This window comes from Meriones unguiculatus, chromosome 17, assembly GCF_030254825.1.
Source record: "Meriones unguiculatus strain TT.TT164.6M chromosome 17, Bangor_MerUng_6.1, whole genome shotgun sequence".
Lineage (NCBI taxonomy): Eukaryota > Metazoa > Chordata > Mammalia > Rodentia > Muridae > Meriones > Meriones unguiculatus.
In genome coordinates, this window is record NC_083364.1 from 50,758,308 (window position 1) to 50,772,371 (window position 14,064).

The window sequence follows — 14,064 nt, forward strand, 5'->3', positions numbered from 1 at the left end:
CCAGTTCTGGCAAACCTTGGATTTGGTCAGTGTTACCAGACTGTAGAGGAATCACCTGAGGGGATCATGGAAATACAGATTCCTGGGACACACCCTCAAGGGGAAGATTCAGGAGATAGGGTCAGCTTCATGATTTAGATTTCCAGACAACTCCTCAATAAATTAAAGATTAATTTTTGAGGCTGTCCTCTTTCATTTTTCCTTCCTTCCTCTTTCTCTCTCTCTCTCTCTCTTTCTTTCTTTCTCTCTCTCTCTCTCTCTCTCTCTTTCTTTCTTTCTTTCTTTCTTTCTTTCTTTCTTTCTTTCTTTCTTTCTTTCTTTCTTTCTTCCTTTCTTTCTTCTTTCTGACAGAGGCTTTCTCTCTATGGCTCAGGCTGAATAGAACTGAATATTTTCCTGACTCAGCCCCTCCAGCACTGAGATTACTACCATGCACCACCCTGAGGGAGGGTCTTGCTCTGTAGTCCAGTCAGACCTAAGTTCATGACCCTCCTGCTCCTATTTCTGCATCCGGAGCACTGGGATTACAGACTTGCGCTAGCTCAAGCCTAAAGTTTTACAAAGGGAGGGGAGTGAGCTTTTGATATACTTAATAACTCAACTATATACTTTAGGCTATCAACGGAGACCAATAGAACTGATAAAATCACTGACAAAAGAGAAGTGGGTGGGGAGAGGAGGAGGGGAAAGAGCCCATTTAGGCAACAGGAAATTGAGGAAGGTTAACAGCAGTGAGCTACAGGCATCCACATCTTTGCTGCCTTTGTCTTCTCCCAAACCTGCTTGAAGATGTCACACTCCAGCCAGGACATTTATTACAAGGTAATTTTATTTTTGTTCTAAGAGAATTGATTTTCTCTTTGAGTTGTTTTTCACTATCTTTCTAGGTCTCACTTCTGTTTCCGGCTTGGGAGAAACTGGGGGGGTGGGGTTCAAATCCTCCATCTTGGAATACTCTTTGCTTGTTACATTTTGTTCACATGCCTGACACTGTATTTCCTGGGTGTAAAGGAATGTGTTTCCAAGATGCAATAGCAACCTGTAGATTGTCTCCGGCAAGGACTGTTGTAGCTAAGATTAAAAAAATCTCCAGGAAAGGTGAGCTAAAATTGAGTGAAATTTTTTTGGTAACTTATACATTTAAAAAATTGCCTTTTTTTTTTCTTTTTCTTTTTCTTTTTTAATTTCCTCATGAGAAGTAACCAGTTCCCAATATCGATAATGCCTGGTAGGTTTTCTGTCTAGGCTGGAGTGATTCTGGGCCAGATAGGGGCCACTGTATCAAGTAGACGATAGAACTGGCCAGGCCGAGTCACCCCTGCTTTCTGTCTGTTTGGCTTTGTTTGTTTTTTTTTATTTTGTTTTTATTTTTGTTGTTGTTGTTGTGTGTGTGTGTGTGTGTTTTGTTTTGTTTTGTTTTAATACAGTTTCTCCAGCTGTCCTGGTTTTGTAGACCAGGCTAGCTTAGGTCTTTCTGCCTCTTCCTGGGATTAGAGGCGTTCAGCCTCACCACCCTGCATGTCGGTTTTTATATGTCGGTTTTATGTCGGTATCAAATTTGAATCTGTCTGGAGAACCTTGGAAAGGTGTTATACAAATGCAAAAGGAAAAAAAAATCAGTAATTCAGGTTTGAAAGTACTGGGGGTGAAGAGCTTTTAGTCAGAGAAGGGGGAGAGAGGGGCCAAGTTTTCACGAGCTTCCTTTGAGAGTTGTCACTCCACTCTGCAGTCTTGTTCATTCTTTTCCTAGACTTGGCTTGTCACTTGCAAAGCAGGACACTTGAGATCACTTACTGTATTAGAGAGAGTCCTTCCTCCAGGGCCTGGTAGTTTCAGGCATCCTGCTTTCCCGATGTTATCTTTTATGTATTTCAACACATAGTAAATACAGTCATTAGGCTTGTCTTGAAAGTACACAAAATCCCTCACTGCCTCTCTTTGTAGAACTATGGTGAGGAAGAATTCAATGAGGAAGAAGTGACTTTAACCCTGGTCCCGGTCACAGAGGAGCCCAACCCAGAAGAGCACGCCCCAGAATATGTTACAGAATCGAATGCTTCTGCAAACATAGGCGTCACACCACCAGGTATCATCAAACTCAAGAATCCTGGGGAAAACTGTATGTGTGGGGTGGATTTCTCAGTAAGCCTCTGAAAAGTAGAAGCTTTGGTTTTTTTGTTTTGTTTTTTGAAAAGGTTTCTCTGTAGCCTTGGCTGTCCTTGAATTCAATTCATCCTCCTGCCTCAGGCTCCCTGAATGCTGGAATTAAAGGTGTGTACCACCACACCTGGCAGGCTTCTTAAATAAACCACATCATCCCTTAAACCTTTTAACCTCTCTGTCATTACCTGTGAGAAGAGATCAAATTTCAGCCTCACTCACTGCCATGTTTAAGATAGGAAATAGGCAGGGCATACAGAATGCTGTCACAGGGCAGCTAGGCAGAAGTTCAAAGACCCTGATCCCGTGTAGTATGATATCTTCCCCAAAATGAAATTAAGGACTGGGACAGAATGTTCATACAGAAAGCATAAGTGTGGTTGCCACCACTACCTTAAAAAGGAAGGTTAACACATACTGACTGTACTTAACGAAAAACTAAATAAACAAACAAAATGCCCCAGAGCTACCTGTTGGCTCTTAAAATTCTCAGTGCTTCTAGGAAAGGTATTACATGGTATCTTTAGAGCAACGCGGGGCTGGGGTGTGCTATGTACAGAAAATGAGACTTAGGTAGAGTAGATTTTGGAGTAGATTTTAACAGTGGTTCTTTTGCAAACAAGCAGGGGTTGTTTGTTTCTTTGTTTTTTTCGAGACAGTTTTTCTGTGTAACCTTGGCTGTCCTGTTATTTTTTTTTTTTTCTTCTTCTTCTTCTTTGGTTTGTTTTGTTTTTCTGAGATAAGGTTTCTGTCTGTATCCTTGGCTCTCCTGGACTCCCATTGTAGGCCAGGCTGGCCTTGAACTCACAGAGATCCTCCTGAGTGCTAGTATTAAAGGAAGGCATGCACCACCACCACCACTGGCTTAGTCTGAGACTTTTTATGTAGCAGAGGATGGCCTTGAACTCCTGATCTTCTTGCTTCTAGGTTCTAAGTGCTGCCATATAGGTACAGTCTCTGTGGTGCTGAGTTTGAAACCCAGCTCCTCTCTTGCAGTAGGCATGCTATCAGCTGAGTACCATCCCTAGTCCTCCCTCCCCTAATCCAGACACAGAATAAGCCAAAAGTATCTGTTCGTACAGCTGTGGAGGCAATAAAACAAATGAACATGCTAATATTCTCACATGGAACACGAAATTTAGCTGATGTGGGGTGCAAACATTTGTCCCCTTTATTCTCGTAATTCAAGGCAAGCTTGGTCTACAGAGGGAGTTCCAGGACAGCCAGAGCTACACATGGTGGCTCATACCTTTAATTCCAACAAGTGTGGATTGCTGTTCTGGGTCTCCTATTTCAAGAGGCATGTGATCTTGGTTAAGTGAATTTCATGTATATATATACACACACACACATATATATGTATGTACACCCTGTTTTTTTCTCTCTGTAACTGGAAGACAACAGGAAGTTCTCTTTGACTGCAAGCTGGTCTGTGTGGAGACTCTTAAAGCAATCACCTGATGTTATAGTTTTTGCTTTGTTCCTATTGTTTTCTCAGTTGTTCCTCTGCCAACTATGGCGCTCCCAGGAAAACACAAAAAGACCCTTCCGCCTGTCACCCTGCCTCCTATTAAGGACGTGTCCCGGAACACTCTTCGAGAGTGGTGCCGCTATCATAACTTGAGCACGGATGGCAAGGTTGGTACCCTCTGAGGGGATTCTGTGCTGCATGCACTATGTATGGAGCGTTTGGTCAAGTTTTAACTTTACTCTTTTTAATTTCCTTAGAAAGTGGAAGTTTACTTGAGACTCCAGAGACATTCATATTCTAAACAAATATGTGTAAGTGATGGGTATGATGGGGTGGAGGTGGGCGCTCCCTGTGGGCTGTCCTACTCACTACAATGTGTATATGTAACCTCCCTCTAAGGCAGGGTTTCTGACACTTGGGGGACCGAATGTGTGGTTTTTGAACTCAGAACACCTCCCCACCCCCACTCTTTTCATTTATTTAATTGTGTGGGGCTTCTTTTTGTTTCTGCTTTGTTTTGAGGCAAGGTCTCACTGTGTAACCCTGGACAGTCTAGAACTCAGGTATCTCTCAGTCTCTGCCTCCTGAGGGCTGCGACTGAAGACGAGCACCACCACACATAGTAGAGTGTATTGAGACAGTTTCTAAGTGTCTTAGGCTGGCCAACAACTCTGTGTATAGCTAAGGAGATGCTAATGATAAATCCTTCTACCTCCGAAGTGCCAGGGTTACAGGAATGAGCCATGGTCCCTGCAGTAAGCTGCTAAAGCAATCCTTTACCATGTGATCCTCCTGCCTTATCCTCCTGGGATTACAGGCCTGCACCACTAGGCCCCACATGATATATTCGTGTGAATGTGGTCCTGCAAGATTATTTAGAAGCACCAAAGCCCCCATCCACGGGATAGTAGTAACAATCCTGTCTCCATTCCCCCTAGGAGGTTCATTCTAGCCATTTGTGGGGACAACCAACTTGTTACACATGGTTGCTGGAATCCTAACTTGAGTGACAGCAGAACTTCCCATCTCACCACGGGTACTACAGCTGAGCATAACACACACCTGGGATCACAGAACGGGGAAGGCTGGAGTGGGAGATCTACAGTTCAAGGTCTTTCTCAGGCCCAGAGTAAGCTCTAGGCCAAGATGAGGTGTCACCTCAGGGCCAAGCCGAGTGAGTGGTGTACTGCAATTCCAGCACTTGGAAGATTGAGGCAGGAGGCTGGGCAACAAATACAAGGTTAGCCTAAGCTACGCAAAAAACCATAGACACAAAAGCAACAAAAACTAAATTACCTTCAACAAATCCCCAAAAATAGCCAGGCGTGGTGGCACAGGCCTGTAATCCCAGCACTCAGGGAAGTAGAGGCTGGTGAATTGCCATGAGTTCGAGGCCGGCCTGATTTACAAAGCAACAGCCAAGAACAGCCAGAACAGCCAAGGCTACACAGAGAAGTCCTATCTTAAAAACAAAACAAACAAACAAAAAAATTCCCAAACAACCCCCTAAGAATGGCTGGGCCTCTGTCTCATTATGCAGTCCAGCCTGGCCTTAAACTTGTATTCGATCTTTATCTAGATCTCCCATTTTTGTGTCAGTGTGTAGAGATCCATGTAGCAGTTTGCACATGGAGGCCAGAAGAAGGCATTTAATGTCCGAAGGCATTTAGTGTGCCTACTCCTTTAAGTTTTCTCAGCTATTCTGAAAGCCATATAGTAGCAACAATCTTGTCTCCATCCCCCTAGGAGGTTCATTCTAGCCATTTGTGGGGACAACCAACTTGTTAAATGTAGTTGCTGGAATCCTAACTTGAGTGATCTTCACCACTGAGCTGTCTCTCCAGGCCACTCTGTCCTTTTTAACTGCCAACATTTTCTCCCTGTTGAGAACACTATCAAGAGGAGTGTTTCAGAGTACTCAGGCCAGTGTGAAATGAGGGTGAAATTGGCATAACAATCCTGAGCACTTTTGAATATTGATGAATGTCATTTGCAGCATATTCCTAGCACATCCCTTGAGGCCAGAATGAAGCCGGTTTCCAGGAAACCCAAGAAAGGCACCAGAGGAACCCAGCCTCAAGAAAACTGCCAGAGTAAGAAGCAAAAGGAGAATGGTATAGTGGAAATTTTAACTTCAGCTCGGGGATCCACGCTTGCAGCTTGGGGAAGAATTTCCATGAAAGCTGCTCAGCCAGAGAGTGTGAATTGCCGTCCTCTTCCTCCTACATCTAAAGAGGCCTTTCTTGCAGAAGACGTTGGTAAGACCAACATGGAGGTGTGATTACTAACTACTCTTTAGAAGCATGGTTAACACCGCCAGTCTGAGTCAGAAAGACTGTAAAAGGTAATCTCAGCACCTTTGCGGTGGAGGTTGGTGAGTCAGTAGCTCAAGGTCATCCTTCGATGTGTGGTGAGGCCAAGGACAAGCTGGGTAATCAAAGACTGCATTCCAAAAGGAAGCAAAACTGGAACACTGTTTCTCAACCTACCTAGTTCTGTGACCACTTAATACAGTTCCTTGTGTTGTAATGACCCCCATCCGTAAAGTTATTTTCATTGCTATTTCATAACTGTAATTTTGCAACTGTATTGAATCATAACATAAAAATTTTTGGAGATGGAGGTTTGCCAAAGGGGTCAAGACTCACAGTTTGAGAGGCACTGATGGAGATTATAAATTTGACTCACCTAAGACTTCTTTTTTTTTCCTCTGTTGATAAACAGCAAAATCTTTTTCTTAAAGATTTATTTATTTATTATGTATGCAGTGTTCTGCCTGCATGTGTGCCTGCATGCCAGAAGAGGACACCAGATGTTATTATAGGTGGCTTTGAGCCTCCATGTGGTTGCTGGGAATTGAACTCAGGACCTTGGGAAGAGCAGCCAGTGCTCTTAACCTCCATCCTGGAACAGCAAAATCTTATTTGGAATAATGACACTGTCTCATTGCAAAGTGTGAGGATTCCAACCTTGAGAAGGAAACATAGTCTAATAATGTAATTCACTTCAGCTGAGTAAAGTATACTTTTCTTTTCCACTGAGAGCGTTGATGGGGATTGGGAATGTCGCTCAGTCAGTGGAGTGTATGAAGCCCTGAATCAACATTTCTATCGTCACATAAAACTTGCCTCTGAGGTGTGCACCTATAATGCTAGCACGTGGGAGGCAGAGGCAGGTCGACCTATGTGATTTTCAGGCCAGTTTTTAAGTGAGTTCCAGGCCAATGACTGCTACAAGCAAGACTGTGTTGACAAGGAAGGGGAGTTGGAGCTAGGCAGATGGTTCAGAGGTTAAGAGCACTGTCTGTCCTTCCAGAGGTCCTGAGAGTTCAATTCCCAGCAACCACATGGTGGCTCCCAGCAATCTGTAATGAGATCTGGTGCCCTCTTGTGTATATAATAAATAAACAAATCTTGAAAAAAAGAAAACAAGGGAGTGAGACGGTTGTTGTGGTGCACACGTTTAATCCCAGTATCCGAGGGCAGAGGGAGGCACCCTAATCTTAACTGTGTGAGTTCCCAAGTCCGGCCTGGTCTACAAAGCAAGTCCAGGACAGCCAGGACTATTACATCAAGAAACCCTGTCTCCGAAAAATAAAAGGGGGAGGAGGGATACAATATATTCTAAACATTAATCCTGTTATAAATGCATGCATGTATGTATACTGGCAAAGATTTTTCTCCCATTTTATGAGCTGTCTTTTCACCCAGTTGTTTCCCTTGTTGTATAAAAATATAAACTCATGGAATTTTATTTGTCAGTCATTGGTATTAACTTCAGAGTTTCTAGAGTTTTACTTAGGAAGTTCTTGCCCATGTCTGCCTTAAAGTCTTTTCATATTCCTCTAATAGTCTCAGGTCTTACGTTAAGGTCTTTGATCCACTTGGAGTTGATTTTTGTACAGAGTAAGGCAGATCCTTTCCATGTGTTTATCCGATCTTACATATGGCTATCTGATTGTTCAGGAATCATTCATTGAAGAGGCCCCTTTTTCCAATGAATTTGAGGCCAGGGTTGTTCCAAACAGCCAGGGCTCAGAAAAACCCTATCTCAAAAAACAAACAAGAAAAACAAGAACAAGCAAACAAAAAATTGGGTGGCCGGAGCTGCATGGGTTCATTATGTCAGGGTTTATTCCATCAATCTATAAGCTAGGGCCACATCACCTTAGTTAATATGGCTCTGCAAATCTTGAAATCAGATGTTTCCACTATTATTCTTTTTGTCATTGTTCAAGATTACATTGGCTCTCCAGATTATTTTGTGCTCTCGTGTGATTTTTGGTTTTTGAAAGTTTCAGAAGTACATTGAACCTTCAGTTTGCTTTTGAGAAGAGAGCCATTTTTGCAATATTGATTCTCTGATTAAGACCATGGTGGGTGTCACATCTTTTAGGATCTTCAGTTTCACTCAGTTTTGGTTTTTCAACACAGGGTACAGGGTTTTTCCGTGTAGCTTTGGCTGTCCTGAAATCGCTTTGTAGACCACGCTGGGTCTTGAACTGACAGATCCATCTGCCTCTGCCTCCCCAAGTGCTGGAATTACAGGTATGCACCACTTCTGACTTATTTATTCTAAAGTATGTACGTATGCATTGAGGTGACTGTATAAAAAACTTCCCCCTGATTTACCAGTTATGACTCTTTAAGGCAGATGCGTACAAAGTAGTATACTACAGACAAGTGGGCTGTGAGTCAGAATATTAGTGTCAGTTCATTAGAGAAAATGGTATTTAATACAAATACTGGCTACCTCTCCTATTATAGGAAAAGCAAAAGCTTAAGGGGGTTGGCTCAGAGGTAGTATGCATAATAAGTGTATTAATATATGTGAACTATTTAGCAAAATCTTAAGCACAAAGCAAGCATTCTGCAAAGTGGCTAAGATTCCTGTGGTTAAAAACTGTCATCTGACCAGTTTTTCATGCATTTCACTCAATTTATTTTTTTCAATACTTATAATTTTTCAGTACACATTACATAAGAGCTTTGACAGTTTGTAAACTATCAGAAAATGCATTTAATTTTAGCAACATACAAGATGGCAAATTCAAGAGTAGCTTACTGAGAGGTGGTGCAGAGTGGTCTTGATCTTGCCGTTTCTGTTTGCTTGTTTCTTCTCCCTAGGATGTAGATGGTGTGTTGTCCACGGCGGATACCGCCCTGCAAACAAGAAAGGCTGGGTTCGCCTGCAACTTCACGCTGGTCAGACCTGGGTTCCAGAAATTCCCCAAAAGATGATTTCTCTCTTCCTGTTACCAGCCTGTGTTTTCCCAGATCCAGGAGTGGATGATGATATGCTCTGTCCTGAATGTGTTCAAAGGTAACACCTTAGCATCTCTCCAGTTACGGGAAACAACAAACAAACAAGCAAGATGTCTAGATGAATTTCTGAATAGCTTAATAGAAACCAGAGAGCAAACAACCTATTTTCTTAATTTGCCATATAATCAGATGAAAATAGAAAATAGAACCCCGCAAGTATGGCTTATTCTTTTAAGTCTCAACAACATGCCTGACAAGTGTGAACATCAGCTTGGCTTTATTTTTAGGAGCCTAGTTCAAAACTAAATGATTATTAGGGGCTGGGAACATAGCTCAGTGGATACAGTGCTTGCCTGGCTTGAATAAGGCCCATGGGGTTTGATCCCCAGCACCATATAGAAGGAGAGATAGGAATATAGAGGCCAGCCTAGGTTATGTGAGACAAAGCCCCAAGGAAAGTGTACATAGCCTTATAAATAAATACTGCTTTTGATTTTAGTTACATTTACTTATTTTGTTGGCTAATGTCACTGATTATGGTTGAGGTGGGGGCACAGGCATGCCAAGGCACAAATGCCATGGTACAAGTAATCAAAACAAAAAATCAGGTCCTCATGTTTCCTGGTAGTACCCTTACCTGTCAAAACATCTGCCAGTCCTGCATTAGACTTTAGAACTCTATTAAGGGAAAACTCTGGATTTAACTCCCAAGCAACTTTTTTACAATTCTTTTTAACATTTGTCTTACAGCAATAAGAAGATCTTGAGAAACTTTACAAGAAAGAAAATCCGAACAAAGAACCAAAATACACTGCCCCTAAATATGGCGCCTTAGACAATATCAAGGATTTATTCTGATCTGAAGGGAATGGAAGAAGCAAAGAGAAACATTCTGTGTTCCCTATAATGACTAAAAATACTGGACATGAGTCTTCAGAAGTTCCTGCTCCTGTCTCTACCAGTACAGTAGAGAATCTGTATCTAAATCAGCATCCATCTAATAACACCCTGCTGAATCCCAATGTCTTTGGCATCTCCTGGTGGCTTTGTGTTAGAATTGTTAAATTGTTAAATGCTTAACTATCTAGGGAATGATTTTGTTTTAACAAGTTGGTTTTGGTATACTTTTTTAATAGTTTTTTTTTTTTTGTGCGGGGTGGGAAAGCATTTTCAAAATAGATGAGCAGAACTCTTTTTCGTTTGTTTGTTTGTTTTAAGTAAGGCTTTATCATGCAATAACTCTAGCTGGCCTAGGATTTCTAGGTAGACCGGGCTATTTACATCTTGTAGACTTCCTAAGTGTTGGGATTACATGCCTAGCCAGTAATGATATATTATTGATTATAGTAGAGAGTTCATTGCTTGTGCTAAACATCCTGTGGGTATTGGCAGTTGTCTAGAATACCATACCTTTGAGATCATATAATATACTACCTTTTTTTTTTTTAATATACTACCTTTTAGACTGGCTTTTATATAGCAATATGCATGTAAGAAATATCCATGTTTTTGATTGATTTCTTTTTAATGCTGAGATTCTGTTGTCTAATATGTGCTCCAAGTATTGATTCCACACTGGTGGATACCTAGTTGTTTTTATATATTCAAGACAAGGTCTCATGCACCACAGGCTTGCCTTGAATATGTTTTTTTTTTAAGGTTTATTTTGTTATTTATACAGTGTCTGCTTGCATGTATGCCTGCATGCCAGAAGAGGACACCAGATCTCATGGTAGATGGCTATGAACCACCATGTGGTTGCTGGGAATTGGACTGAGGACCTTTGGGGGAGCAATCAGTACTCTTAACCTCAGAGCCATCTCTCCAGCCCTTGCCTTGAATATGGTGATTTAAAAAAATGTATTGTTTGACATTTCCCACTCTGATCATCATCCCCACCTTCTGTTACCGCACTCTTAGTCCCACCAATTGCACCTTTGCGGCCCTCATGTAGACATAAATAAAACACAGCTATTCACCAGTGCACAGGCAACTCACCAGTGACTAAACCACAGGTGACTCCACATGCTCAGCAGTCATCAGCTGCCAACAGCTCCCCAGGAAGAGCAAGGCCCCCATCAACCTCTTACTCTCTTTCACTGGGTGTTGATGGGCTTAGCCTTGAGCCCTCATTTCCTAAGTGTTCACAGTTGTGTGCCACCAAATACAGTTCATGCTGTGCTGGGCACTCAGCCTGGGGCTGCCTAGCCAGCCACATACTTTTACAAAGCTACATCTCCAGCTGTAATTTTATGGTAGGGATAGAGTGTCTGTAGAGCCAAGGCTGGTCTTCCAAATCCACAAACATGCCTCAGTGTCTGTTCAGTCTTGCACATAGGTTTTGGACAGTTTGCTGTTTGTGCCTCAGGCTTTTCTCTGAAAACTCACTGTGTAACCTAGAACTGATGCCAAGCTCCTGATCTTGCCTCAGCTCATAATATCAGATGTCAAGGTGTGAGCTACAGTACCCAGATCTAGGGCATGTGACAGTGACTTATTTCTTGCATTATATTGAGCCTTCCATAGCTCTGGGTGGCTTTGAGCTTTTCTTGCAGCTGAGGTTGACCTTTAACTTCTGACCTTTCCACCTACCTGGTGTTGGCATGGGTGTGTGCCACCATGTCCACTTTTATGAAATCATCTAAGGTTTTCTGGATGCTACTCAAGCACTTTGTATATCGCACTAAACCCTCAGCCTGGCATCTGAGTTCCCTTCTGATTTTTGAAGCAAGGTCTCCTTCCAAACCAGGTTGAACTTGGATTTATGATGTAGCTCAGGATGGCCTTGTAGAGACCAGATTCCATATTTTCCTAATACCATGTAATCTCAGTACCCAGGAGGCTGAGACAAGAGGATGGTGAGTTCAAAGTCCATTCCAAGCCATATAGTAACCCATCACGGGTATTCTCAGTAATGCAAGATTCCTGAAAGTCAGGAACAAACAAGGTTACCCATTTCCCAATATGTTGTACACAGTGGTCTTGAACTCAGGATCAGGTGATCCTACGTCAGCCTCTTGACTGGATGGGACTACAGATATGCACCACCACACTCCAATTACACTGAAAACTAGGTATGATAAAAAGAAGAACTTAAGGGAGCAGGTCTCCTCCTTCCACCGCACCAGAAATAGGAACCAAATTTGGAATGTCATTTTTGACCTTAAGTGCCTTTATCCACTGAGGCATCTCACAGGCCCCATTTTTCTTTATACGCATAACGTTTCATTGTGTATATACATCTCATTTCCTTTCTCTGGTCATCTGTCGGACCTCTACGCTGTTTCCGTCTCCTATCTGTTCTGATTACCGTGGCAGTAAACATGGATGTACAAGCGTTTCTGTGGTTTATTGGCATAAAATAGTTCAGATATGTGCTCAAAAGAGGGATGCCTGGATTATCTGGTAGTTCTGGTTTTTAGTTTGAGGAACCTCCATACTGACTTTCACGGTGGGACAAATTTACATCCCCCATTAGCAGTACATAAAGGTTCCTTTTCCCTCGACCCTCACTAGCATTTGTTGTCCTTTTTCTTCTGGCTGGTAGCCATTTCAACTGTGATGAGTCGGAATCTCAGTTTAGTCTAATTTATATTTCCCCAGTGATTAAAGATGGTGAACTCTGTTTCAATAATTTTTTCTTGTTTGTTTGAAACATGATTGTAAGGCCTTTCGCTGTAATTTAACTTTGTATAAGAAATATCACTTGTCTTTTCCGTAATGTATTGCATCAAGATAGTGATTATACTGGTGTATTTTGTGGTACCCAACCAGGTTGTTAATGTCTGTAATTCAAGTTCCATAGAGAATTCTACAAAAGAAGTCTATGGGTGCAATTATTCCTTCACTGATAATTTTGATAATGTATCTAAGAAATTAGAGTTTTCTTACCCTAAACCACATGGTCCTTGGTTCCCTCAGCTATTTCGTGCCTCAACTACTATTTTCTCCAAGTGATTATTCAAAGGGTAATTCTACTTCCAGCTGGGCATGGTAGCTAATGCCTGTAATTTTAGCACTCAGGAGGTGAGGTAGGAGATTTACTGAGTTTGAAGCCAGGTTGGGCCACAGGGAGATTACTTCACACACACACACACACACACACACACACAAACTCAACTACTCCCAAATGATAATTCTATTTCAGGAATCCTCTCGATTGGGTAAATAACTTCTTTTGGTGGGGAATGGGTATGGATGTCTCTAAGAGAGTCTGATAAACTGCTCCTGATCCTCCTCATCACTAGGGAGGCAGAGGCAGGCAGATCTGTGAATTCAAGGCCAGCCTGGTCTACACAATGAGTTCCAGGACAGTCAGGGCTAGAAAGAGAAACCCTGTCTCAAACAAACAGAAAGCAAACAAGACTCACATAAAGCCTTCATTCACTTCTTACAACCCCACTCTCATTCTTCAAGGAATGTGGAGTTGGCAAAGATGTGCTTCCAAGAAAGCTAGATATAAACTCTTGTCACTGAGCTGGGCGGTGATGGCACATGCCTTTAATCCTAGCACTCAGGAGCTAGAGGCAGGCATGTTTCTGAATTCAGGACCAGCCTGATCTACAAAGTAAGTTTCAAGACAGCCAGTGTTGTTAAAAAACAAAACAAAAACAAAAAACAAAATAAGGTCATCTTGGGGCTGAAGAGATGGTTCATCAGTTAAGAGCACAGGACCTGAGTTCAATTCCCAGCACTCACATGGCAAAAATAAATGGATCATTTTTTTAAATAGTCTTGCCGTTGTTAATCTTACTTTTTAATCATTTTTTTTTAACTGAAAATAGACTTTTTTTTCTCACATACGATATCCTGATTATTGGCTTTCCCTCACTTTCCACTTCTCAGTTCCTTCCCACCTAATTTTTTTGTTTTTCTTTTTAAGATTTTAGTGATTTTTATTTCATGTGCATTGGTGTTTCACCTACGTGTATGTTTGTGCGAGGGTGTCAGATCTTGGGCCAGTTGTGAGCTGCCACATAAGTGCTGGCAATTGAACCCCTAGGTCCTCTGGAAGAGCAGTTATTTTGTGCTCTCCCCCCTGCCCCCATTTCTGGTTTCTTGAGACAGGGTTTCTCTATGTAGTCCTGGCTGTCCTGAGCCCTTTGAGAATGTTCATTATATTAAGATGTGTTATATTTATTAGTATCTAATATTTATTAGTATCTTTTA

At 41.9% G+C, this 14,064-nt stretch overlaps 1 protein-coding gene across 1 annotated transcript; it reads left to right on the forward strand.

Annotated features, from left to right (window-relative positions):
- The first annotated feature begins 789 nt into the window (after positions 1-789).
- Dppa2 (developmental pluripotency associated 2) lies at positions 790-12,698 on the forward strand. Its single transcript, XM_060370112.1, has 7 exons — positions 790-822; positions 1,945-2,119; positions 3,659-3,798; positions 3,889-3,942; positions 5,628-5,889; positions 8,758-8,953; positions 9,646-12,698. Exons 1-7 carry the CDS (start codon positions 790-792, stop codon positions 9,728-9,730), a joined length of 945 nt encoding a protein of 314 aa, XP_060226095.1. The 3' UTR covers positions 9,731-12,698.
- The last annotated feature ends 1,366 nt before the right edge of the window (positions 12,699-14,064 follow it).